This window comes from Ranitomeya variabilis, chromosome 2 (genome assembly GCF_051348905.1).
Source record: "Ranitomeya variabilis isolate aRanVar5 chromosome 2, aRanVar5.hap1, whole genome shotgun sequence".
NCBI lineage: Eukaryota > Metazoa > Chordata > Amphibia > Anura > Dendrobatidae > Ranitomeya > Ranitomeya variabilis.
Genome location: NC_135233.1, coordinates 142634652 through 142660344, shown reverse-complemented (window position 1 = coordinate 142660344; position 25693 = coordinate 142634652). Strand labels below are relative to the sequence as shown.

Below are 25693 nucleotides of genomic sequence, written 5' to 3'. Positions count from 1 at the left end.
GCCCTGGGAACCATATTAATGTGTAAAAGAAAGAATTAAAATAAAAAATATCGCTATACTCACCTGTCCGACGCAGCCGGGACCTCAGCGAGGGAACCGGCAGCGTTGTTTGTTTAAAATTCGCGCTTTTACTTGGTTACGTGAGGTCCCGGCTTGTGATTGGTCAGGGCGGCCATGTTGCCGGGACGCGGACCAATCACAGCAAGCCGTGACGAAATTACGTCACGGCTTGCTGTGATTGGTCCGCGTCCCGGCAACATGGCCGCCATTAACCAATCACAAGCCGTGACGTCACGGGAGGCTGGACATGCGCGTATTTTGAAAAGCGCGCGTGTCCAGCCTCCAGTGACGTCCCGGCTTATGATTGGTCACGGCGCCATGTTGCCGGGACGCGGACCAATCACAGCAAGCCGTGACGAAATTACGTCACGGCTTGCTGTGATTGGTCCGCGTCCCGGCAACATGGCCGCCATTAACCAATCACAAGCCGTGACGTCACGGGAGGCTGGACACGCGCGCTTTTCAAAATACGCGCATGTCCAGCCTCCCGTGACGTCCCGGCTTGTGATTGGTTAATGGCGGCCATGTTGCCGGGATGTCACTGGAGGCTGGACACGCGCGCTTTTCAAAATACGCGCATGCCCAGCCTCCCGTGACGTCCCGGCTTGTGATTGGTTAATGGCGGCCATGTTGCCGGGACGTCACTGGAGGCTGAACACGCGCGCTTTTCAAAATACGCGCATGTCCAGCCTCCCGTGACGTCCCGGCTTGTGATTGGTTAATGGCGGCCATGTTGCCGGGACGTCACTGGAGGCTGGACACGCGCGCTTTTCAAAATACGCGCATGTCCAGCCTCCCGTGACGTCACGGCTTGTGATTGGTTAATGGCGGCCATGTTGCCGGGACGCGGACCAATCACAGCAAGCCGTGACGTAATTTCGTCACGGCTTGCTGTGATTGGTCCGCGTCCTGGCAACATGGCCGCCCTGACCAATCACAAGCCGGGACTTCACGTAACCAAGTAAAAGCGTGAAATTTAAACAAACAACGCTGCCGGTTCCCTCGCTGAGGTCCCGGCTGCGTCGGACAGGTGAGTATAGCGATATTTTTTATTTTAATTCTCTTTTTTACACATTATTACATTAATGTTGTTGCGATACCCGATACCCGATATCACAAAAATATCGGATCTCGGTATCGGAAATTCCGATACAGCAAGTATCGGCCGATACCCGATACTTGCAGTATCGGAATGCTCAACACTACACTTGAGTTAACAGTTTACAGGCCCAAATCATCAGCTTCAGCCTACCTTGTCCCTCTACTGCAGGGATGTCAAACTCAAATTTACAGAGGGCCAAAATCAAAACCTTAGAGAAAGTCACAGGCCAACCTTGATATTTATTAAAAAAATGTGTACAATAGAGGAAGTTTTTCCTTATCATCAAATATAAACCATGAACCTTTCCATATGCAAACAAACTTAAAAGGGTTGTTCCACAAACAAAATACATGTTATTTAATAGATCTTAAACGTCAGATCACACATGACCGGAGCATTGGATATAGAAATTAAGGAGCGTCGTAGCACAATTTCTTATTGCCAGAACCCAAAAAAAACCTTTAATATTCGGTGGGATCATAGAAAAGTATATCTTACAACTTTTTAGCCCTTACAAAGTAATTTTCCTCCTATTGCCCTAGATTCCCCTTTCATTGCCCCCAAAAAGTATGACACCAACAAAAGTGATCCCCAAATACAATATGATATCCCCACAGTGAATTCCTCCATGATACCTTCCACATGAATGATGACCCTACTCTAGCCCCCTTCAACACCCTGGCAAAGTATTGTGATGCCAACACTTTTTGATGCCCCAACTGTGATCCCCAAATAGCCCTCCATACATTATAATGTGCCCAACACAGTCCTCCATACAGTATAGTGGGCCCCACATAATCTTCCATACAGTATAATGGGTCCTACACAGTCCTCTATACAGAATAGTGTGCCCCACATAGTCCTTCATATAGTATAATGAGCCCCACATAGTCCTGGATACAGTATTATGGCTCCACGTAGTCTTCTATGCAGAATAATGAACCCCACATAGTCCTCCATAAAGAATAATGTGACCCACATAGTCACTGACACATAAAAATGACCCACCCATAGTCCTCCATCTACTATATAATTGCCTAAGGGTACTTCCGTCTTTCTGTCCTTCTGTCACGGTTATTCGTTCGCTGATTGGTCTCGGCAGCTGCCTGTCATGGCTGCCGCGACCAATCAGCGACGCGCACAGTCCAGAAAAAAATGGCCGCTCCTTACTCCCCGCACTTACTGCCCGGCGCCCGCAAACACCGCTCACACAGGGTTAATGCCGGCGGTAACGGACCGCGTTATGCCACGAGTAACGCACTCCGTTACCGCCGCTATTAACCCTGTGTGTCCCCAACTTTGTACTATTGACGCTGCCTATGCGGCATCAATAGTACAAAATGTAATGTTAAAAATAATAAATAAAAAAAAAAAAACTGCTATACTCACCCTCTGTAACCCGCCATCTTCCGTTGCAGCTTGTGGTGGCAAAGATGGTATGGCAGCAGGACCTGCCATGACGTCACGGTCATGTGACCGCGACGTCATCACAAGTCCTGCGCGCCTGCGCGGCAAGGACCTGACGTGACGTCACGGTCATGTGACCGCTACACGGTCATGTGACCGTGACGTCATCACAGGACCTGCGCTCAGACCAACCCTGGGACCGGAAGCTGCCATGGACTACAAGGGGCCCTCGGAAAGGTGAGTATATGTTTATTTTTTTATTTTTTAACCTGTGACAAACGTGGCAGGACAATATACTACGTGGCTCTGTGCTCTATACTACTTCGCTGTGCAATATACTACGTGGCTCTGTGCTGTATACTACGTCACTGGGCAATATACTACGTAACTGGGCAATATACTACGTCCCTGGGCAATATACTACATCCCTGGGCAATATACTACGTGGCTCTGTGCTGTATACTACGTCACTGAGCAATATACTACGTAACTGGGCAATATACTACGTGACTGGGCAATATACTACGTCGCTGGGCAATATACTACGTAACTGGGCAATATACTACAGCGCTGAGCAATATACTACGTGGCTCGGCAATATACTACGTGACTGGGCAATATACTGCGTGACTGGGCAATATACTACGTGGCTGGGCAATATACTACGTGGCTGGGCAATATACTACGTAACTGGGCAATATACTACGTGACTGGGCAATATACTACGTCGCTGGACAATATACTACGTGACTGGGCAATATACTACGTAACTGGGCAATATACTACGTAACTGGGCAATATACTACATCACTGGGCAATATACTACGTCGCTGGCCAATATACTACATGGCTGGGCAATATACTACGTGACTGGGCAATATACTACGTAACTGGGCAATATACTACGTAACTGGGCAATATACTACAGCGCTGAGCAATATACTACGTCGCTGGCCAATATACTACATGGCTGGGCAATATACTACGTGGCTGGGCAATATACTACGTGACTGGGCAATATACTACGTAACTGGGCAATATACTACGTGGACATGCATATTCTAGAATACCCGATGCGTTAGAATCGGGCCACCATCTAGTACTGTATAATGGGCCCCACATTGTCATTCACACAGTATAGTATACCCCACATAGTCCTCCATACAGAAGAATTTCCCCACATATTCTTCCATACAAAACAATGGGCCCCACATGACATAGTCCTCTATACAGTATAATGGGCCCCATATAGTCTTCCATAAAGAATAATGGCCCCACATACAGTAAAAAGTACTGGGTGCAGTGCCAGAATCACGGGCTAAATATAATCACCCTAAGGGCCACAGCTTGACATGTATGCTCTAATGCATGTAGTTATCCAGATTTTTCATGTCTAAACAGTTAAGAGTTGGCACCAAGTAAATTCTTGACTTCATTACTGTCATAGAATAAAGTCTTATAATATGTCATTAATTTTATTTTTTTTTCTATAAATTAATTCAGTTCACTACATCTACAGTATGGCTTTGAAATTCAGCAATGATTAGTATGGATTTTTCAAGCCAACATTCCTGAAGATAATAAAGTATCATTTACTAGATAAATTAGACATATGTTCTAGAACCTTAGAGACAGGGCAATGTGGGCACACCCATGCTCCCTTAGTAGATACTTTGATGTTTGAAGCTTTTGAGACGCAGCATAGTTACACAGAATGAAAGATTGACACCTTAATACTTAATAGACATATAGTAAAAATGACTGAATTAATGTACTGGCATTATTCCATTTTAATACTACATATCACATACCCTGAAATGAGATTATATTCCTTATCTATGATTATTAGCTAACTTTTTTACTTGTAATAATTGCCTGTGGGGATTCTGTGATAAAGCCACATGCTGCAGATGTCTCCGATTTAAATCATAAGAGTAGTATCGATATCGTGTACACATTTTACTTTTCAACTTGAGCTCACAAAAAAGTTTTTAAAAAATGAGTATGGCCAATTTAGAGTTGGTGTGGCCCCAAAAGTACTAGACAGTTTTATTAAATGATTATTCCCAAAAGCTTTTAAGCATGGATAGGGGATAACTTATTATTTGTTGGAGGTCCGACTGTTGGGAACCCCAACAATCCCTTGATCTGGCTCCTGAAAATTCTGGCCTGCAGAGTCTGGTTATAATGTGGCTCTGTCAGTGATCAACTGGCAGCTCAAAAAATGGCTACCACGGATAGACTTATGGAAATCCAGTCTGTTTACCAGATCTGAGGGGATATCCTGGCATTCATGCTTTAACCCCTATTCAGGGATCTGGACTTACACAGGGGCCCCAGGGTAGGGGTCATGGAGCAAGCTGCTGGCCAGTGGTGCAGGCTGCAGAAGTGGTCTAAAACAAGAAACAAAAACACAAGATAGGAGCTAAGCACACAGGTATGAACCAAAAGAAAACAAGGCTACATCTGGCAACTCCAACTGGGTGAAGCAGGGAAATGATTACTTCAGGTGGACAGCACACATACCCATAATGCCAGTTTGGACTGTACTACTGGTCCCAGCCACCCTAATCTTAGTGGCTGGACACAGCCTGTGCCTCCCAGAGGTTTAGATTCTGACATCTCCATCACTAGCACTGCTCACAGAATTAATATAACAGCGCCTGGTGACAGAAGTAGACATTGCAGGACTAGTTCCCTATGAAGATGTGACACCCATCTTCAGTGGAACAGAGTTACCCATGTTCGATATCAGCTCCGTTCATTGTCTATGAGACTGCCAAAAATATCGGAGCACTCTATTCAGCTATCCACAGAAGTCCTACAGACATTAAATGGAGCAGAGGTCCAGCATGGGTACCTTTGCTCCACTCAAGAGGCTCTACGTAGCCTGGTTCCTGGAATCCAGAGCCCCATTCACTGGGGTCCCAGAAATCAGACCCACGATCATTAAGTTTTTCCGTTTTCAATGGAGATGGGACAATTTTTGATTATGCGAATAGAAAAAACCCAGAAAATACTGAATTTTAAGAACAAATTTACTTCTGGACTTCAGGAGCTTTACTAAACTGATTTTCAATTACCATTGCGTTCTATGATGATAGGTCAGTTCCATAGAACCATCAGTAATCAGGTCTTAAGGCCAGAATAAACAAAGACATCTACCACTATCTGAATGTATGTTACAGTCAGGGCCGGCTCCAGGTTTTTGAGGGCCCCGGGCGAAAGAGTCTCAGTGGGCCCCCCCCCCCCTTTAAAATATATCACGATTCATGATGCCCAGATACAGCGGAGAAATATAGGTATAGTACAATGCCAGATTTCACTTCTTACATGAGTGATAGCTATTGTAAATTCTGCAGTGTATATATACAGGGGAGAGGTACTGTGCAGTGTATATATACAGGAGGAGTGGTACTGTGCAGTGTATATATACAGGAGGAGAGGTACTGTGCAGTGTATATATACAGGGGAGAGGTACTGTGCAGTGTATATATACAGGAGGAGCGGTACTGTGCAGTGTATATATACAGGGGAGAGGTACTGTACAGTGTATATATACACAGGAGGAGAGGTACTGTGCGGTGTATATATAGAGGGGAGTGGTACTGTGCAGTGTATATATACAGGAGGAGTGGTACTGTGCAGTGTATATATACAGGAGGAGTGGTACTGTGCGGTGTATATATACAGGAGGAGTGGTACTGTGCAGTGTCTATATACAGGACAGGAGGAGTGGTACTGTGCAGTGTATATATACAGGAGGAGTGGTGCTATGCAGTGTATATATACAGGAGGAGTGGTACTGTGCAGTGTATATATACAGGGGAGTGGTACTGTGCAGTGTATATATACAGGAGGAGTGGTACTGTGCAGTGTATATATACAGGAGGAGAGGTACTGTGCAGTGTATATATACAGGAGGAGTGGTACTGTACAGTGTATATATACAGGAGGAGTGGTGCTATGCAGTGTATATATACAGGAGGAGTGGTACTGTGCAGTGTATATATACAGGAGGAGTGGTACTGTACAGTGTATATATACAGGAGGAGTGGTGCTATGCAGTGTATATATACAGGAGGAGTGGTACTGTGCAGTGTATATATACAGGAGGAGAGGTACTGTGCAGTGTATATATACAGGACAGGAGGAGTGGTACTGTGCAGTGTATATATACAGGACAGGAGATATGGTAATGTGCAGTGTATATATACAGGACAGGAGGAGTGGTACTGTGCAGTGTATATATACAGGAGGAGTGGTGCTATGCAGTGTATATATACAGGACAGGAGTGGTACTGTACAGTGTATATATACAGGGGAGAGGTACTGTGCAGTGTATATACTTCAACAGCTGCCCAGCCCAGGCCCCCAGCACCTGTCCTGTATATATATTATATACACTGTATCTATACAGGCTGTGCTGGGGGCCTGGGCTGGGAGGCTGCTGTAGTATATATATATATATCAGCTGCAGCCGCCCAGCCCATGGCCGCCCCAGGTCACCCAGTCCCAGACTGTCAGAACATACAGCGATATAGCATTGCACTCACTCAGGTGCTGGTAGGAGCTCGGTCTCCTTGATAAGTTTAGCAGTGCACACAGCCAGGAGATTCAGAGCAGGAGAACTCTCCGCCCACAATGTCACGCTGGCTGTGTCCTTAATTAACCCCTATGTGTGCCTGGCCCTGCACTGACAGTGAGAAGATGCTTGTGCCAGCGCAAATTGAAAGGGTAGAAAGGGTTAAAGCAGCCAGATGGCTCTATGACTGTGTGAGTGGGCCCCCCTGTCTCGTCAGGGCCCCGGCAATTGCCCGGCTAGGCCGGGTGTTGACGCCGGCCCTGGTTACAGTTTACCACCATGTATGGCTACCAGGGCACTATGCCAAGTTTGCCTGAAGGGCTTTGAGGGCTTTTGGCATAGTAGGGCAGGTGTGATTTTCTTTCCTGTGTATTTACATGCTAGATATATCTACACAGAATAGGTTACATAAATGATGGGTCATTCAAAGGAAGACACATTCTGGGCAAGTTACACTCAACATTTACAGAGCAAATCCATCCCAATCTGGCAGAGCCTTGCAGGTATAAAAAGAGAATAGGTCGGATTCCTATACACTTATGCGCAATCTGTACACTTCACAATAGATACATGACGAGGCTTCTCGATCTGTGGGATTTACTTCACGTAACTAACTATCAAGTGCTTCCTGTATCATTACATATGCATGACTTCGGTTCATTAAATCTGTATTTTCATGGTATCCCAAAATACCACACTGTATTTATGATGTCTGAGTATCTGCCGTTTCTCAGAATACACCTCAATGTGTATTTTTAATTACCGACCACGCTGTGAAATGGCATGATACAGGATATAATGAATGGGTTACTCTCAGTCTAAAGTAAACCATAGTTTAGACGACATTTTTGTGGGAACCTCACACTATATCCTTATGCAATGAAAAATAGCTGTTATATAAAATAAGTATAAGTTTTCCTCTGGTATTTCCGGTGTGGATTTACTGTACTATAAACAGACACAGGACAAAACCATAGATTATTCTACTGTACTGGATGATGCAGTGTACTACTGAAATGTTAGCATTCTAGTAACCCCTCTATGTCATCTTGGAAATGTAAACATTACTTGTGCCCTTAACGCAATGAAAAGGAACACAACTTTCAAAAATACATGTTAAATTCTTGACTTTTCTACTTTCTGTCAACTAATTAATATTAATTTATATATAGATACAGTGCCTTGAAAAAGTATTCATACCCCATAAACTTTTTCACATTTTTTAATGTTATACTCACAAACGTAAATTTTTTTTATTGGGATTTTATATGATATACCAATCACTAAGTAGCAAATATTTGTGACGTGTAAGGCTACTTTCACACTAGCGTTAACTGCAATACGTCGCAAATGCGTCGTTTTGCCGAAAATACGCATCCAGCAAAAGTTCTTGCTGGATACGTTTTTTCGTCATAGACTAACATTAGCGACGCATTTGCGACGCATTGCCAAACGTTGCGTCCGTTTTGCGACGCTTGGGCGTGTGGTAGCGGACTGTCGGGAGAAAAAAACGTTACATGTAACGTTTTTTGCTCCCGGCGGTCCGCTTTTTCCGAACGCGCATGCGCGGCCGGAACTCCGCCCCCACCTCCCCGCACTTCCCCGCACCTCACAATGGGGCAGCGGATGCGTGGGAAAAATGCATCCGCTGCCCCCGTTGTGCGGCGGAGACCATGCTAGCGTCGGGAACGTCGGCCCGACGCACAGCGACGTGTTGTTCCCGACGCTAGTGTGAAAGTAGCCTAAGGGAAATTATATACAGTTTTCTAAATATTTTAAAACTATACATCTGAAAACTGTGATTTGCATTTGCATATCCCCCCCCTTCCCCTGAGTTAATACTCTATAAGACCAATTACTAATGCAAGTCTTTTGGGGTCTGTCTCTTCCAACTTTGCACTTCTAGAGGCTGATGCTTTTAGTCATTCTTCTTTGCAAACTAGCTCTAGCTCAGTGAATTTGGATGAAGGCATCTGTGAACAGTAATTTTAAAATCTTGCCACAGATTCTCAATGGGATTTAGGTCTGGATTGTGACTGGGCTATTCAAGCACATGAATATACTTTACCCTACACAATTCTGTTATAGCTCTGGCAGAATGTTTAGGATCATTGTTTTGCTAGGAGGTAAACCAACCACCCAGTGTCCAGTCTTTTGCAGCCTCCAGTAGGTTTTCCTCCAGGATTGTCTTCTATATAGTGCCATCCATCTTCCCATCAACTCTGACCAGCTTCCCTGTCCCTACGGAAGAAAAGTGTTCCCACATCATGATGTTGCCACCACCATGTTACACGGTGGGGATAGTGTTTCCAGTATGATGAGCGGTGTTAGTTTTCAGCAACACATTGCATTTTACCTAAAAAGTTCAACTTTGTTCTCATCTGACCAGAGCACCTTCTCTTTCTTCCACATGCCATGTAGGAGATACAGCTAGCATCTAGAAGAAAGTGCTTTTTTTTGCTTTTCCCTCAACAACTTTGCTTATCCAGCTGTTTTAGACAGATTCATGAACTGTGAATTTTACCATATGTCGCATTTTTGGGTGCGACTCACTCCATTCCCTGTCTAGAGTAAGGCTTCTGTCGGAGTATTTAGTTTGATGAATTTTGAAACAACCATGTAACTTTTTAAAGAATTTGAGACTTTTGCTGCTGGCATGATTCCTGTAACCCCAAAGCATCCCCTTATGAGCTCAGCGAAACGCGTCGGGAGTGGGGGAGGAAGTATCTACCGCTAAAGCTGGATTCCAGGTTGTGTTGGTGACAATATCCATGCGGGTGAGATCTTTCCAATATGTTTGATATGCCTATCATACGTGCTGTGTTAAACCCCTTGAACTCCTAAGAATAAGGTGGGAGATGTATGCCTCATAAATAATATGCACTGATAGAACTAGGGGCTGCATTAATAAGCAACACCACCTGCGGATTAACGCTGTTGATATTGTAATCCTCTTATTATGTTGCATATTGGTTCCCTTGGACATATGGTCTCGGAAGAGGACTTTACATGTGGAAAACATCCAGGCCTAATAGGTTGAATGAGGTCCTTGTTAAGGGTCACACCCACTGAATGACATATGTTCCGGATTTAAAATACCCGTGATTTGATGAAATGTGGAGTGGGTGTTTTTTTGACCAATTGATTTATATGGAGTATGGACTGATCGGGCATGACTACAGCACTGGGTCAGTCCAACAAGGCTGATCTATAGAGAGCAGATACACAGACCCTATACCAACAAAATAAAGGGTTGTGGACTGGTGAAGAAATACAGGATCAGACTATTGAAAATATAGGGGTCCATCCATGAGTGCCCCATAGAGTCACATGCAATCCATAAAGTCTTTATAGTTGTTTGTCCTATGCACTTTGCACATTTGTTTTTCTTTGTAGAGTGTATTTATTATCTATGGATTTTAATAAAGGTTACATTTTAGTCCAATACGCTAATAACCACATTTTTTGGATTTCACCTCTGGCTAAACTCAATCCTTGGTGTCAGTAGCACGTAAGCCAACCAAGGGAATGACTGCCATCCCGGGGCTCAGCCAGTGTTCCACCGGGGAAGTGTAGTGTCCCTGGCCACAATCATTTGTCCAAGTGTCAGTCATTAAGTGGACCTACACAGTAACTGCTTTGGTCAGGACACAGCTGATGCTATGGGACATATGCTGGTGTAAGACAGAGTACCAAGGAACAGCCACCACCATGAGGTTGTGGAAAGACTCAGTGGGCACAACATATCTAGGGCAAGCAATCTGGAAATGTGGCCAATTAGTGTTTGGGCGGGTTCCTGGGTATTTTCTCTTGCATTCCAAGGCCTGGGGTAGAGACAGATGGAATCTTCGCTGGGACAAGGAATTGGATGTGGTTGCTGATGGTGTTTGCAAATGTGCAAAAACAGGTGCAGGGTGGGAGGTATCTGCACCTGTGTTCTGGACAGGAGATTTGCAAGAACGTAGCACAGTGGAAGAAACAGTGGTGTCACTCTCTGACACTAATTGTGGACCCAGACGTTTTGGGTGCTTTGATGACATACACCTGAGTATGCTGGTGATGGTCAAGTTAGTAGTGGTCAGGCCCCTGCTGATCTTGGCATGGCACAGTTTGAAAATGACCGTACTTTCTTTAAAAGCGCCAGAGTGGGGAATACCTAACCCTTAGCCTGGGAAATTGACGCACGCAGGTGCTCTGGGGAACAGCCTTTTCGCTCTGGCCACCCCACTGCTTCTTTCTGCTTGTTGCAGTGCTGCAGATCCCTCCCCCTCTGCTCTCCTGGTCTTGCTCTGCATAGCACCTTCCCAGGTTGGGTCAATGACTTCATCATCCACCACCTCGTCTTCCACTTTCGCAATCTGGTCCTCCTGACTTGTTGACTTAACGACATCCCTTGTTGGCAACTGTGCCTCACTATCATCTACCTCTTGAGACAGTAATTGCTGTTCTCCACCGTCATCTTTTCATGACTGAGGCTGCTCAAATATTTGGGCATAACTACACACAAGCATCTCATGTCCCTCTTGAAATGTGCAAGGCGAGAGGCCCGAATCAATAAAATGGTTTATTTGGTCTTCCAGCTGGTATTTACCTTAGCCCTTATGGCTTTTTAATTGTTCTTAAATGTTTGTTTTTTTGTCTTGCTTGTTTATCTGTATTACAATAAATTTACTTATTTTATTTATAATGGTCATACTTGCCATGTTTACACACTTCTTTTTTCTCATGTCTTCTGTGCTTTACTAAGTATGTGGCTAGGGATCCTGTACATTACTCTGTAGTGTTCCCAGTACTTTTTCATAAGCAATATTAAACCCTGCGCAGATGCCTTTAATCCAAAACTATCCCTTCACTGAATGCAGGTAACAGAGGTTTTACTACAGAAAGGAAAATATTTGGCCCTGACAAGGACTGTTGTTTTAACAGTGGAGCAGCAGCGGTATACAAGTTCTGCAATATGAAATCCTTCCTAGATTTTGCTAATCCAAAACTATTCCTCCACTGAATGGAGGTAACATCACTTTTACTACTGAAAGCAAAATATTTACCCCTGACAAGGACTGTTGTTTTAATGCTGCAGAAGCAGTATACAAGTACTGCAATAGCAATAATAAACCCTGACTATATCCCTGCTCTAAAATACACTCTCCCTCCTATAACAACTCTCCGTGAACTGCTTTCTGAACACAGTATGCCGAGCATCATGTCACCAATCTTATATAAGACACAATGACCCGATGAGGCCAGCCAACCACAGTAGTACCAGTATCCAACATGACTATGGCATTACCGTGTAAGGCGGGGAATCCCTGCATGTTCATTGGCTGCCTAACAAGTGACAAACATGCAGGGTGGGCACTCGAGCATGGCGCTCGAACAGCCTGGATCCTCAGTCTAGTAATGAGCGTGCACAAGTGGCCCAATGTTCAGTGATGTCCTTTTCAAGGGCTGGGCTAGTCCCAGCTCTACTGAGCATGTGTCGGTTGTCAATTCTGACATATGCTGAGTACTGGCTCTCTTGTCACTGTGCGATATCCTTTTCAATGCAAAATAACAGTGATAAATTGATCTATTGAACTCGTCAAACAATGGGGGATTCAGGAATGTGTCCAGTGATCACACATTTATATCTATTTATTATTTGGATAATTGATAAATGCATTTACCATATAGTTGGAAAATATATCCTGCAAACTTTTCACTTAGTTATACCGATTTTCAGCCTCTTGATATAATTTCTTTTTTATTATTCACTGACGAATAGCAGCAATCTTAAAAACCATAAGACCATACAATTACTAAATATATCTCACAGTTCCACAACATTTAATTCTAAAATTATTAAACTTTACTCACATAAAACCAAAACCACACACTTCAACCTCTAGGTCTAAGCATGTACATACCAGGTGCATGAAAAGTTAGACCCGGTAGATAAACTACAATTTTGGCATAGATCCAAAAGTTATAGTAAGTTACAAAAACCATAAAGACTGCTAAGACCAAGTACTGTCCTCCCCAGTGTTTACTGTGCAAATAATTCATATCCAACATAATTACTATGAAGGGGAGCATTTGTGTCCATCCTATATTTTCGTAGCACCGACATGTTTTGCAGTGTTCTACAGAGAATGCATTCATACTCACGGGTAAAAGGAACTCAAAGGAGCTTACAGTCTAATTTCCCCACCACATACAGGAACTCATTTTCCATGCAACCACTTAACCTGTCAGTTATATTTCTGGGCTGCGGGAAATTCACATGAACGAACAGAGAACATGTAAATATCAGAAAAGTGGAGCAGCTTTCCAGACGAAGACATGACCACTAATGTCCTCTTCTGTGTTCTACAATCTATTATGCCTGGCCATTTGCTCGATATTATGAAATGTAAAATATATGAGATTCTACATTTTATCGGAATATAAAACAATGTTTCTTTGGTTACTTTTCAGCTATTTCCCTCTTTCCTATGATGAAGGAGAAGATTACGGCTGTTCTGTTGGGTAAGTGTTTGAAAAAACTCAGAACTCAGTTCAAAGATATGCTTAAAGGGGTCATCCAAGACTTTAACATTGATGACCTATGCTTAAGATAAGTCATCAATGTCTTATCAGTGGGGGTACGACCAGAGGTCTATCTAGGTTTTTTGGCACCCGGGACAAGAATTCAGTTTGGCACCCCTCCCGCCAAGCACATATGCGATTTACACACTTAGGGTACTGTCACACAGTACCATTTTGATCGCTACGACGGCACGATCCGTGACGTCGCAGCGATCGTATGAATATCGCTCCAGCGTCGTAGACTGCTGTCACACGTTGCAATCACGGCGCTGGAGCGATGCCGAAGTCCCCGGTAACCAGGGTAAACATCGGGTAACTAAGCGCAGGGCCGCGCTTAGTAACCCGATGTTTACCGTGGTTACCAGCGTAAAAGTAATAAAAAAAACAAACAGTACATACTTACATTCCGGTGTCTGTCCCCGGCGTTCTGCTTCTCTCCACTGTGTAAGCGCCATAGCCGGCAAGCACAGCGGTGACGTCAGACGTCAACCGCTGTGCTCGCTTTCCGGCTGGCAGACGCTCACACAGTGGAGAGAAGCTGAGACGCTGGAGGACAGACACCGGAATGTAAGTATGTACTGTTTGTTTTTTTACGTTTACGCTGGTAACCACGGTAAACATCGGGTTACTAAGCGCGGCCCTGCGCTTAGTTACCCGATGTTTACCCTGGTTACAAGCGAACACATCGCTGGATCGCTGTCACACACAACGATCCAGCGATGTCAGCGGGTGATCAAGCGACGAAAGAAAGTTCCACACGATCTGCTACGACGTACGATTCTCAGCAGGATCCCTGATCGCTGCTGCGTGTCAGACACTGCGATATCGTAACGATATCGCTAGAACGTCACGAATCGTACCGTCGTAGCGATCAAAATGGTACTGTGTGACGGTACCCTTAGTCACGTGCTGATCAGCTGCTCCCCCTGATTCAATGTTCAGTGAAAAACTGAGAGAAGCAGAAGAGAAGCTCGTTGTTACATAACAGCGTAAGTATGAAAATCACATATGAGTGAAGCAGCCATGTGATGACTGCTGGAACCAGCAAGCAGAGCTAAATCCTGACAGTGAGGATATTACACTCTGTTAGGATTGGCTGCAGGGCTTCATTTTATAATTAAAGAGTGTGTCCAGGATTGAGGTAAAAATCTGCAGTCACTATAGGTGGCTGCAGACTTCTGAATTCTCACAGTGCATGCGCTGCACACTTTTAGGATTCTCCCTTACACAACTACAGCTCTGGCAAAAATTAGGAGACCACCACAACAAATCCCTGTCATGGACAGCCCAATCTCCAGACCTGTACCCCATTGAAAACCTCTGGAATATAATCAAAAGGATGATGGATAGTCATAAGCCATCAAACAAAGAAGAACTGCTTACATTTTTGTGCCAGAAGCAGTGTGAAAGACTGGTGGAAAGCATGCCAAGACGCAGGAAAGCTGTGATTAAAAATCATGGTTATTCCACAAAATATTGATTTCTAAGCCCTCCCCGAGTTAAAACATTAGTATTGTTGTTTCTAAATTATTCTGAACTTGTTTTCTTTGCATTATTTGAGGTATGGAAGCACTGGTTATTTTTTTTAATTTTGACCATTTCTCCTTTTCAGAAAAAAATAAAAAATGTATTGCTTGGAACTTCGGAGACATGTTGTCAGAAGTTTAGAGAATGAAAGAACAATTAACATTTTACTCAAAAATATACCTATAAAGAGAAAAATCAGACAAACTGAACATTTTGCACTGGTCTCTTATTTTTTGCCAGAGCTGTATATATTTTGCATTAGAACTAAGACACAGCTTTACAGTTTCATGTATTTGTAACCTCTCTTTGCTCTTTCCTTACAGTTTTGATTCTGACTTGTACATGTGTATCTTCAAAAAAGAACAGAAAGAATAAACGTATGTAATATTTTTTAGCATCTCCAGTGCCACCTAGTGGACTTATTGATGTAAAACAAGGATGGTTATTTTGGAAATAGTGATGTGACAGTGTATGTAACAAAGTGCTTGTTATACCCAATTTATCTTCCCATCATTGAGCCACAATCAATCGATTTACTTAAATTAATTGATCTAATAACTATTGTCCCTAAGGTTAAAGTTGTAAAATTGTAAGAGCTAAGTGTTTTACGTCATGGTCATCTGAATGTTATTCCTGTAACAGTTGTTCCCATTGTTATGAATATAATTTGGCATACATGCATACGTCAGCCAAGCATACAATTAAAGGGAGTGGCCACTTGAACTTTATTTTTATGAAATATAATTTTGTAGCACTTGCTAATATATGTGTTGCGAATTCTCCTCCTGGGCTTGTTAGTGTCACCTTCCTCGCAGACTGCACAGCACTTACATCCAAAACATGTCTGATGGTAGAAGAACATGTGACCAGACCTGTCCACCAGCCTTGTCCAAATGAAAAGCAGCTTTTCTATGCGTATTGTTTTTCAATTGGACGAAGCTGATTGACAGGATTGGTCAGATGTGCCTCCATCAGCAGAATTTTTGGAAAAGGAAAATTTCTGAAAATAGTAATAAACAACTCTTTAAAGAGTTCAAGACCAGGCCATTTTATCCACTACCTGATCAGACACATTTCTGGTGTTTTTCATACATGCAGTTTAAAGAGCTTTAAAAATTTACCCAATTTTTGGGTATTTTCATACTCTCATCTTTCATTTTTTGCTGATATAAGATTGTATCTGTAATAAAATAAAGGAATATGTATTTTATTTTTCTATTTTTTATTCTTTCTTTATGATTTTGTTTTTTATGACTACAAAGCATCACTAAAATACTGTACATTTTAAAATATGTTCCCTTTCCAGTTTATTTATGTTGGTAGGGCTAGTAACAGCAATTTGCATTGTCAGTAGCTTTATTTTAATTTATTTATTTGTTTATTTTACTATTTATTTTTGTCATATATTGTCACCCAATAAGGTCATGCAGAGATCTTTGAGGGCATTTCAACTTTTAAGTACTTTTTTAAATCTGATTTCCCCTGTTATTAGGACTAGTATATTACCCCTAGTTACAGAGTGAATCCAGCCTCCTGGTTGCTTAGCAGGCCCAGCTCAGTCTTCTAGAACCCAGCACCCTGTTCTCTTCCTACATCTGGCAATCAAATGATCACTGGGTCTGGTAAAGGGAAGTACCTCTAAGTAGGGTTGAGCGACTTTTATTTTTATAGGATCGGGTCGGGTTTCACGAAACCCGACTTTCTCAAAAGTCGGGTTGAGTGAAATCGGCCGATCCTATAAAACGAAACCCAATGCAGTGCAATGGGATACTATGGTTCCCAGGGTCTGAAGGAGAGGAAACTCTCCTTCAGGCCCTGGGATCCATATTAATGTGTAAAATAAAGAATAAAAATAAAAAATATTGAAATACTCACCTCTCCGGAGGCCCCTGGACATCGCCGCTGGTAACCGGCAGCCTTCTTTGCTTAAAATGAGCGCGTTTAGGGCCTTCCATGACGTCACGGCTTCTGATTGGTCGCGGCCTCCCATGTGACCGCCACGCGATAAATCACAAGCCATGACGTAATTCTCAGGTCCTAAATTCCTAATTCTAGGAATTTAGGACTTGAGAATTACGTCACGGCTTGTGATTGGTCGTGTGAGCGGTCACATGGGCGGCCGCGACCAATCACAAGCCGTGACGTCATCTAAGGCCCTTCACGCGCTCATTCTTAGGAAGGAAGGCTGCCGGAAAGAAGCCGAGAGTGAGTATATTCCTATTAGGTATATACTCACCCTCGTACGCGCCCTGCTTCTTTCCGGCAGCCTTCCTTTTTAAGAATGAGCGCGTGAAGGGCCTTAGATGACGTCACGGCTTGTGATTGGTCGCGGACGCCCATGTGACCGCTCACGCGACCAATCACAAGCCGTGACGTAATTCTCAAGTCCTAAATTCCTAGAATTAGGAATTTAGGACCTGAGAATTACGTCACGGCTTGTGATTGGTCGCGTGGCGGTCACATGGGCGGCCGCGACCAATCAGAAGCCGTGACGTCATGGAAGGCCCTAAACGCGCTCATTTTAAGCAAAGAAGGCTGCCGGTTACCAGCGGCGATGTCCAGGGGCCCCCGGAGAGGCGAGTATATCAATATTTTTTATTTTAATTCTTTATTTTACACTTAAATGTGGATTCCAATACCGATTTCCGATATCGCAAACATATTGGAACTCGGTATCGGAATTCCGATACCAGATTCAGAAGATCGCCGACCTCACGGCCAACCCCACACAGGGAGCGGGTCGGGTTTCATGAAACCCGACTTTGCCAAAAGTCGGCGACTTCTGAAAATGGCCGACCCGTTTCGCTCAACCCTACCTCTAAGGCTTCCTACCGCTGTATGCACAGCGCTTGCTTAGTGCTGCGTATACAGTGATCGGGAGGAAAGAGATGGTAATAAACCATCTCTGTCTTCTCTATGGAGAGTCCAGTTGTGGCTGATAGCCGACTCCCAGCTACCATCATGCAGTGACATTTAAATTGTTTTAGAAAGTAGTTAAAATGGAACTGTACTTTCAACAAGCTTTGCATAAATCAATGATCCAGACAAATCTAAGAAAACTTTGTAATATATTTTATCAGATGAATCTGTATTCATCCCCACTAATCAGACACTTCCTCCCCTCCCCTCTGCCTCCTGGACTTATCATCCACTCTAGAAAAAGAGCTTCAATCCATACATCAATCCTCATGGATTGTAAGCTTGCCAGCAGGACCCTCACTCAGTATCTGTTGAATTATGTATTACTTCGTAATATATGATATTGTCTGTACAAGTCCCCTCTGAATTGTAAAGTGCTGCAGAATATGTTAGTGCTATAGAAACAAAAATTATTATTATGTGGCTCAAGACAAGACAGACTGCCAGCACTGTGAGGTGTCAGTTTATAACTCCAAAAATAGTTTATAGAGAGAGGAATGGGGGAAGAATGAGGAGCAGAGGGAGAAGACAGCAGAGGGAGACACAGAAAGATCATGCTGAGCTTTCTAACAAGTCTGTTACCTCACCGCAGGCCTGATTGACATCCAGATGACTCAGTACTGCTGTACAATTTTCTACATGTTGCTGTTCCTTATCTCTGTGCTTTAAAAAGTGTGTTGAGATCAGAAATCCATCTCTGTGTGCTGCAGTGTATGGCAGACATCTTAGCAGCTAGTCTCCACCCTTAGGTCAGAGTAAGTTGCAAATTAAGAACTAGATCTTACAGAAGGAAAAGGTGGTGAAAATGCAAAGCACAAGTCATATAAAGTCCAGAAAGGTTATTCCTCATATATAATGACAGCTTATTCTGAAAAGTTACTAAAAAGTACAGTAACCCTTTAACTCTAAACTCCAGGAAAGTTATGAAAATCATACCAGTAATTTATGTGGAATTATCATCTCTCTGTTTTGTATCACAGGGAATAGTGTGATCTTTGTAACTTTACAGACTAAGACTGATAAATGTCCTATAGACTAACCACCATAAACCTTACTGTTTATTTGCACAGATGCTCCTCACATTGACTGTGACATCAAAGCAGGCAAAATAGTCAACCCAGAGTTCCTTGCAAAGTGTCCTGCAGGTTGCCAAGATGGGAAGCATCGTGTATATGGCACAGACATATATGCCTCTTTTTCCAGCATCTGCACAGCTGCCATTCACAGGTCTGCAGGTTTGAACAAGTGTTAATTCTATTATCCACATGATCATAACATGAACACACATAATCATTACATGTGATATTACATTACACGTGATTACATTACGGATGACATCATATTGAAAGCAATGTTAATATATTTTTACAGCGGTGTCATTGACAACTCAGGAGGGAAGATTCTTGTTCGGAAAGTCGCTGGGCAGTCTGGTTACAAGGGAAGTTTCTCAAATGGGATACGATCACTTTCTCTTCCTCGGTGGAAAGAGTCCTTTGTCGTAGCAGGTAATAACCAAGAAATGTTCCCCACTGCTCATCTTCCATTATTGTTTTACCGAGAGTCTGCTGCTTCCGTAGCTGTAACCCTTGAGATTGGAACATGGACAGTTATTCCTATTTAAGCCATGAACACTCTGAAATATCTGGATTATAGTAAATTATTAGTGCCTAACAGACATAAACAGTTTGCAGCTTTGTGAGTCTTCTAGGCTCCCGGGTGTCATGGAATCCCATTGACAAGCCATGATCATGACCCTGGGGCTAACTACATTGTGCCAGCACCGTTCATGTAGGGTGCTGGTGTAATATGACAGCTAAATGAACGAAGATGCTTGAGTGGATCTTGAAAGTATGAAGGAAGAACTTCAATCTCCATCTGATGTTGGCTATAAATTGATAAAACAAAAACCGTACTGTCTGATCCAGGTCTAATTCCATTTTAGTATTGCTGGTATTGTGTTTGCTCAGTGGCTATTCCTACAATACATCTCGCTTTTACATATTTTTCTTCTATACTTTTGGCTATTCTTTTTTCCAAATTCTATAATTTTCTATGAAATCTTACACTTATTATTGAAAAGCTAAAATGTTCACAGATTTATTTCTTAATATATCTCTACATTAATTAGAAAGCTGGTATTCTGATAAAGAGCTCAACTGTGAACACACAGAGTTAAAGGGATATTCCATTCATGAATCTATAATAGAAAATGAATCGGCACAAATTATTGGACCTAAAAATTACATGGTGTTAACAAGTTCAGATTCAGTTTAATTTTCCTACTTTTCATGATAATATGCCAACATATGTCTAAAACATTCAATCTTTTGAAGGTGAAGACCAAATAATTATAAGATTTTCATCTTCTGAATTCATGGTCAAGTGGAGCACAATTCCAGGCATTGCTATGGCACAGCAACATTTATTTAAAACCCCCACCCCCCAAAAAAAAAAAAAAATTAAAGAAAAAGCACTCCCATCAAAGTTTTTGTCCTCTTAATATATTGCAATTATCATATTACATAGCACTGTGTGCTTACAATTGCTCATTTTCACTTTCTACCCAGTTAATTATTCTGTTTTCTCTGCTCTATGTAGAAGCATGAAGACTATTTTTCCTGCATGACTCATTCCTCTCTCCAACCCCTGAATTTTTGCAGTGACTCATGACTCATGCAGGGAATTGTTGTGAATTACATTTGTTGGCTCCCTCTTGTGGTCACTAGCGGTATGGCACTTGGATTATCCTTCCCCAGGTTGGTTCCCACCTGGTTCGTTAGGCCTTGGGTGTTCCTATTTAGACTTCCTGGAAACTCAGTCTAGTGCCTGGAATCGATGTAATCAGTCTATGTCTGTTTTCCTCCTGACTCCTGGTCCCTGAGTTTTGCAAGATAAGCTAAGTTCTGCTTTCTTATTTTTGTCCTTTTGCATTTGCTCTTATTTTGTTCCAGCTTGTTCAAAATGTGATTTCTGTTTTTGCTGGAAGCTCTAGGGGGCTGATATTCTCCCCCCACACCGTTAGTCGGTGCGGGGGTTCTTGGATCTTCAGCGTGGATATTTTTATAGGGTTTTTTGCTGACCGCATAAGTCCTCTTCCTATTTTCTGCTATTAATTAGTGGGCCTCTCTTTGCTAAATCTAGTTCATTCTTACGTTTGTCTTTTCTTCTTACCTCACGGTTATTATTTTTTGGGGGCTTGTATAATAACTTTGGGGTCTTTTCTCTGGAGGCAAGTGAGGTCTTATTTTCTCTGAAAGGGTTAGTTAGTTCTCCGGCTGGTGCGAGATGTCTAGAATCAACGTAGGTACGTTCCCCGGCTACTTCTAGTTGTTGTGCCAGGATCAGATATGCGGTCAGCCAAGTTACCACTTCCCTATGAGCTGGTTTTTGTGTTTGCGGACTTAGCTGGAACTCCTGAGATCCTCTACCACTAGGATCATAACAGGGAATATTGACCTCCTGTTTCTACATAGAGCTTAGAAGGATTCAGCTAGTCGGTTTTTAATCATGTTATGTCATAGAACTAATGGAAAAGAGAAACATTAGCTGGGTAGAAGGGAAAAATGAGCAATTGCAAGTGCACAGTACTAAATAATGTGAAGATTGTAATATACTTAGATGAGAAAAACTTTGATGGCAGCTGTGCCTCAAGAAACCAGGTTTAGAAGTTCAGTGTGGAAGTGATTAAGCTATGATGATGCACAAACAGCTCCTCAGCTTCCGATTTACATCAAGAAAAGTAGGACGATATTTTTGTCACTTGTCATCTGTGTGCCATACGTTTTTTTTTACAGTATCGGATTAATCATTTACAGAACCAATTACAGTTTCTATTTTACAGAATTTCAATGTATCCGATGCTATAATGACTGGGAAAAAAAAATTTCTCGCACCCATAGACTTGAATGGGTGAGTCTCATCCAATTTCTGAGTCAAATCACAGCTTGTTAGGATTTTTTCCACAGACAGATTCTGGCAGTAAAAAAAATCAGTTATCTGCACTGCTCTATTGAATAACATGGGTTAATGTGCGATCCGATAAAAAAAAATCAGATTGCACTCGTCCGGATTGAACACTTGTGTGCATGAGCCCTTAGAAGCGGTTACAGAAAATGGACTTGTTTTTAGTAATTGATTTTTTTGCATTACAAAAACTGGAAGCCATTTTAAAGATGCAATACAAATCCACAATATTATGGGCACGCTGAGTTTTATATTTGCATGTGCTAAAATCCACACCGATTTTTAAATGCAGAAATCTAAACTTCCCCAAAAGCATTTCAATCCATGTAATCAAATCTAGAACCAATTTATTACGATTATCTATTCTTAATAACTGCTTTCCATTACCTTTGCGTGAAGACTTTCCATATTTATGTTACCTAATTAATTTAATACCATCAATCTTATTTTTTTTATTAAACGTCTTTATAACACTTGTTAGCGTAACATAAAATAACTACAAGGGTAAATATAACTCTTAAAAGGTGGGAAAATTGTGGCAGTCCCGAGTTCGATAACTAGCACATAAAATGATCAGCATGAAACTTAGCTTTCCTGCAAATCTAGGTGATTCAAACAACCAATGTGCAAACACAGTTGCGAAAATCCAAAAGGTTAATTGTAATTATAAATTAAGTATCTTATTATTTGTACCACTACAATTTTTTCATTAACTCATATCTGGTATTTCTACTCAGAGGGTAAAGGAAAGAAAGGCGTCACATATCCCACAGTTCTTGAGTACGTTGAAGTGAAAGTCGGTAAGTTGGGTCAAGAATATTGCCACAAATATGTATATAATGTGAAGATTTTTTACATAATTATTAGTATAAAAATACCCATTGTATAAATGTGATATTGAATATTCAAAATATTACAGTGGTATTCTTATCTCAAACCATTATAGCGTAGCCATGAGATATGCCATTAATGTCTGATAAATGTATCTCCCATCTCTATGGGGCAGTACGGTGGCCCAGTGGTTAGCCTTTCTTGAGAATGGAACCCCATCTCACTCTGCTAGGAATATAGGATTGGAAGGCTCTACATCAGTGGTGTAACTAGAGTCCCTGGATTTTGGTCAGATATATGTATGTATGCCCTTGTAGTGTTCTAAATCCTATAAGGATATACATGTTGTCCCCCCATTATGTAGTAATGTCAGTATCCTGTACATGTCCCCCATCCAGGGCTCCTTCCAGGTATATATGTCCCTCATCCTGGGCCACTTCCTGCTATATATGTCCACCATCCTGGGTTCCTTCCTATTATGCATGTCTCCCATCCTAGTATACATGTCCCCCATCCTAGTATATATGTCCCCTTGGGTTCCTTCCTAGTGTATAGGTCCCTGGTTCTGCTGCTGTCCTCTAACACGTAAAACAAATATTTTCACTTTCCACCACACCCATGACATGCGGCGTCCTCTTCTATAGCTGGCACAAAGGATGGTAGCTGACATCGTTGTGCCTGCTATGGGTGATGTATATCGTCACTACCATGATCTGCCTCCTGATGTCAGCTGCTGGCCTCTGACTTATAAATCACTAATACATGGTCAATGTTACATTTTTGGTGAAAATCTTTTTAAACTGAAGCTAAAAATATAAATCTCCTTTAAAGAAACAGTACATAGAGAAGTGCCACCTCCAACGGTAGCAACAACTCAACAGGCCATCTTAACAACCATTCCTACCACCACATCTACAACTCCAGCACCGACAACTCCACAGCCTACCACACCAAAACCTACAACCACCACCACTACTACCACAACCACCACAACAACAACTACCACGACGACAGCAAGGTTAAGGCCACCCCTCGTACGAGCAAGAGACACAGGTCAGTATCATGGAATAAAGTCATGCGTTCACTTCATGATGAAAGTATGATTGATGGAAGGTCATCTTTTGAAAAGTTTGTGCTAAAGTACTGAGTTATGGTTTATAGCAAAGCTATATGGACTGCAATGATATCCATACAAAGTATTACACTGAGACATTCAAGATATGACCATTTTGAATATGAAACATCAGTGGTAGTCCAAATAATTTTGTAACTTTTTGGATTCAATGAGTTACAGTAGTTTTTAAATAAAGTTTATGATGTACAATAAAAAATTATATTGTGGTACCGTGATAGGCAAAGAACTCTATGTGAATACTTTTATTCCCAAAAAAGACATTCTAAGAGTGGTTAGCCAATAAAGGTATTACAATACCTTTGTCTTTTTGGGGGGCATAAATGTAAGTATTTACATAAATAAAGTTTAGAATTAAATAAGCTGTCTACTACTTGGAGTTCTCCTTCTCATACTCCATGTTTGGCCCCGATAAAATAAAAAAGCTCAACCCCTGTGCCGTCACTGTTCCTGTGGTGATGGCACTCGCTCTCCCAGTGCTTCTGTGCGGTTGTTGTGTCACGTGACCTTGACACCCTATCAGAGCTGGCGTCACTGTCCCTGCCTTTTAACAAATTGAAAATGAAGAGGAAGTCCGAAATTCAGCTGATTTCTGACTTCCTCTTCATGTTCAATTTGTCCGAAAGCAGGGACAGTGACGCCATTGATTGGGCACCGGGTTGTAGATGTTTTTAGATAAATAATTCTCAGATGCACAATAATGACTAACAGGTACTGTACACTTCTAGAACACGTAAGTTAGCAGTCCAGCACTTTCAGAAAATCCAAAGTTTATTAAATATTGATCTTTGTCACTGAACAGGTGTTGCTCGAAACGCATCGCATAGTGACATATCGTTTTCATCAATCTGTGGCTCTTAGTATCAATTTTTATTGGATAAATCTAGAATAAAGTTTGGATTTTATGAATGTGCTAGACTGGTAACCTATGTGTTTTTGAAGTTTCCTCAAAGTCCCGAAGGAGAAGGTGCGAGGATTATTAACCAAACTCTGATGCAAGCTGGGTGAGCACTTTTAAGAAATTTTGTTACATATCGTACTCTTCTATCAGTACAAGAAGGAATTAAAGGTAATCTTTCAGCAAAATTTCACCCTGAAACTTTTAATAAATGCAGGCAGCTCTTGAAAGACAAGTCCAGCAATACCTTTACACGGCCAGTCTATTTCTCCGTTACTGAGAAATTAGGGTTTGAAATTATATGCAAAGGAGACTGAAGAGCTATTGCAGATCTGAAGACTTTCTATTTACCATTCATAATGGAGGAAGGGACTTGCCATGTAAGGTATTTGCGGGATTTGTCTTTGACAAAGCTATGTGCGCATATAAGTAGTTTTGGAGGTAAAATCCTAATGACAGATAGCCATAAAATAAATAGGTGCTTTGACTAAAAAGTAATGCACAAGACCAAATTTTACTATTTTATCTTTACTTTCAGCTGCCAGTAATATCCACCCAGCTTATTCATCAATTGTTGCTGCCTCATCAAGTAAGTTAAATAATTTAAAGGAAGCAGGTACCACCAAATAGTGGGGAGTACTCACTTGTTAGTGAAAAATCATAGCATTTAGAAGAGAAAAAGAAACTATGCTTTAACAGGCA

The 25693-nt window shown here is 42.0% G+C and overlaps 1 protein-coding gene across 1 annotated transcript in view; it reads left to right on the top strand.

Moving 5' to 3' along the window:
* The window catches only part of VIT (vitrin), a 317697-nt gene that overhangs the window by 194812 nt on the left and 97192 nt on the right, over positions 1–25693 (top strand). The window contains exons 2-8 of the mRNA XM_077283041.1: positions 13611–13661; positions 15572–15625; positions 19238–19394; positions 19539–19672; positions 22868–22930; positions 23793–24014; positions 25530–25580. Coding sequence (XP_077139156.1) covers positions 13628–13661; positions 15572–15625; positions 19238–19394; positions 19539–19672; positions 22868–22930; positions 23793–24014; positions 25530–25580 — 715 coding nt within the window. The 5' untranslated portion in view covers positions 13611–13627. The remainder of the gene's footprint in view (positions 1–13610; positions 13662–15571; positions 15626–19237; positions 19395–19538; positions 19673–22867; positions 22931–23792; positions 24015–25529; positions 25581–25693) is intronic.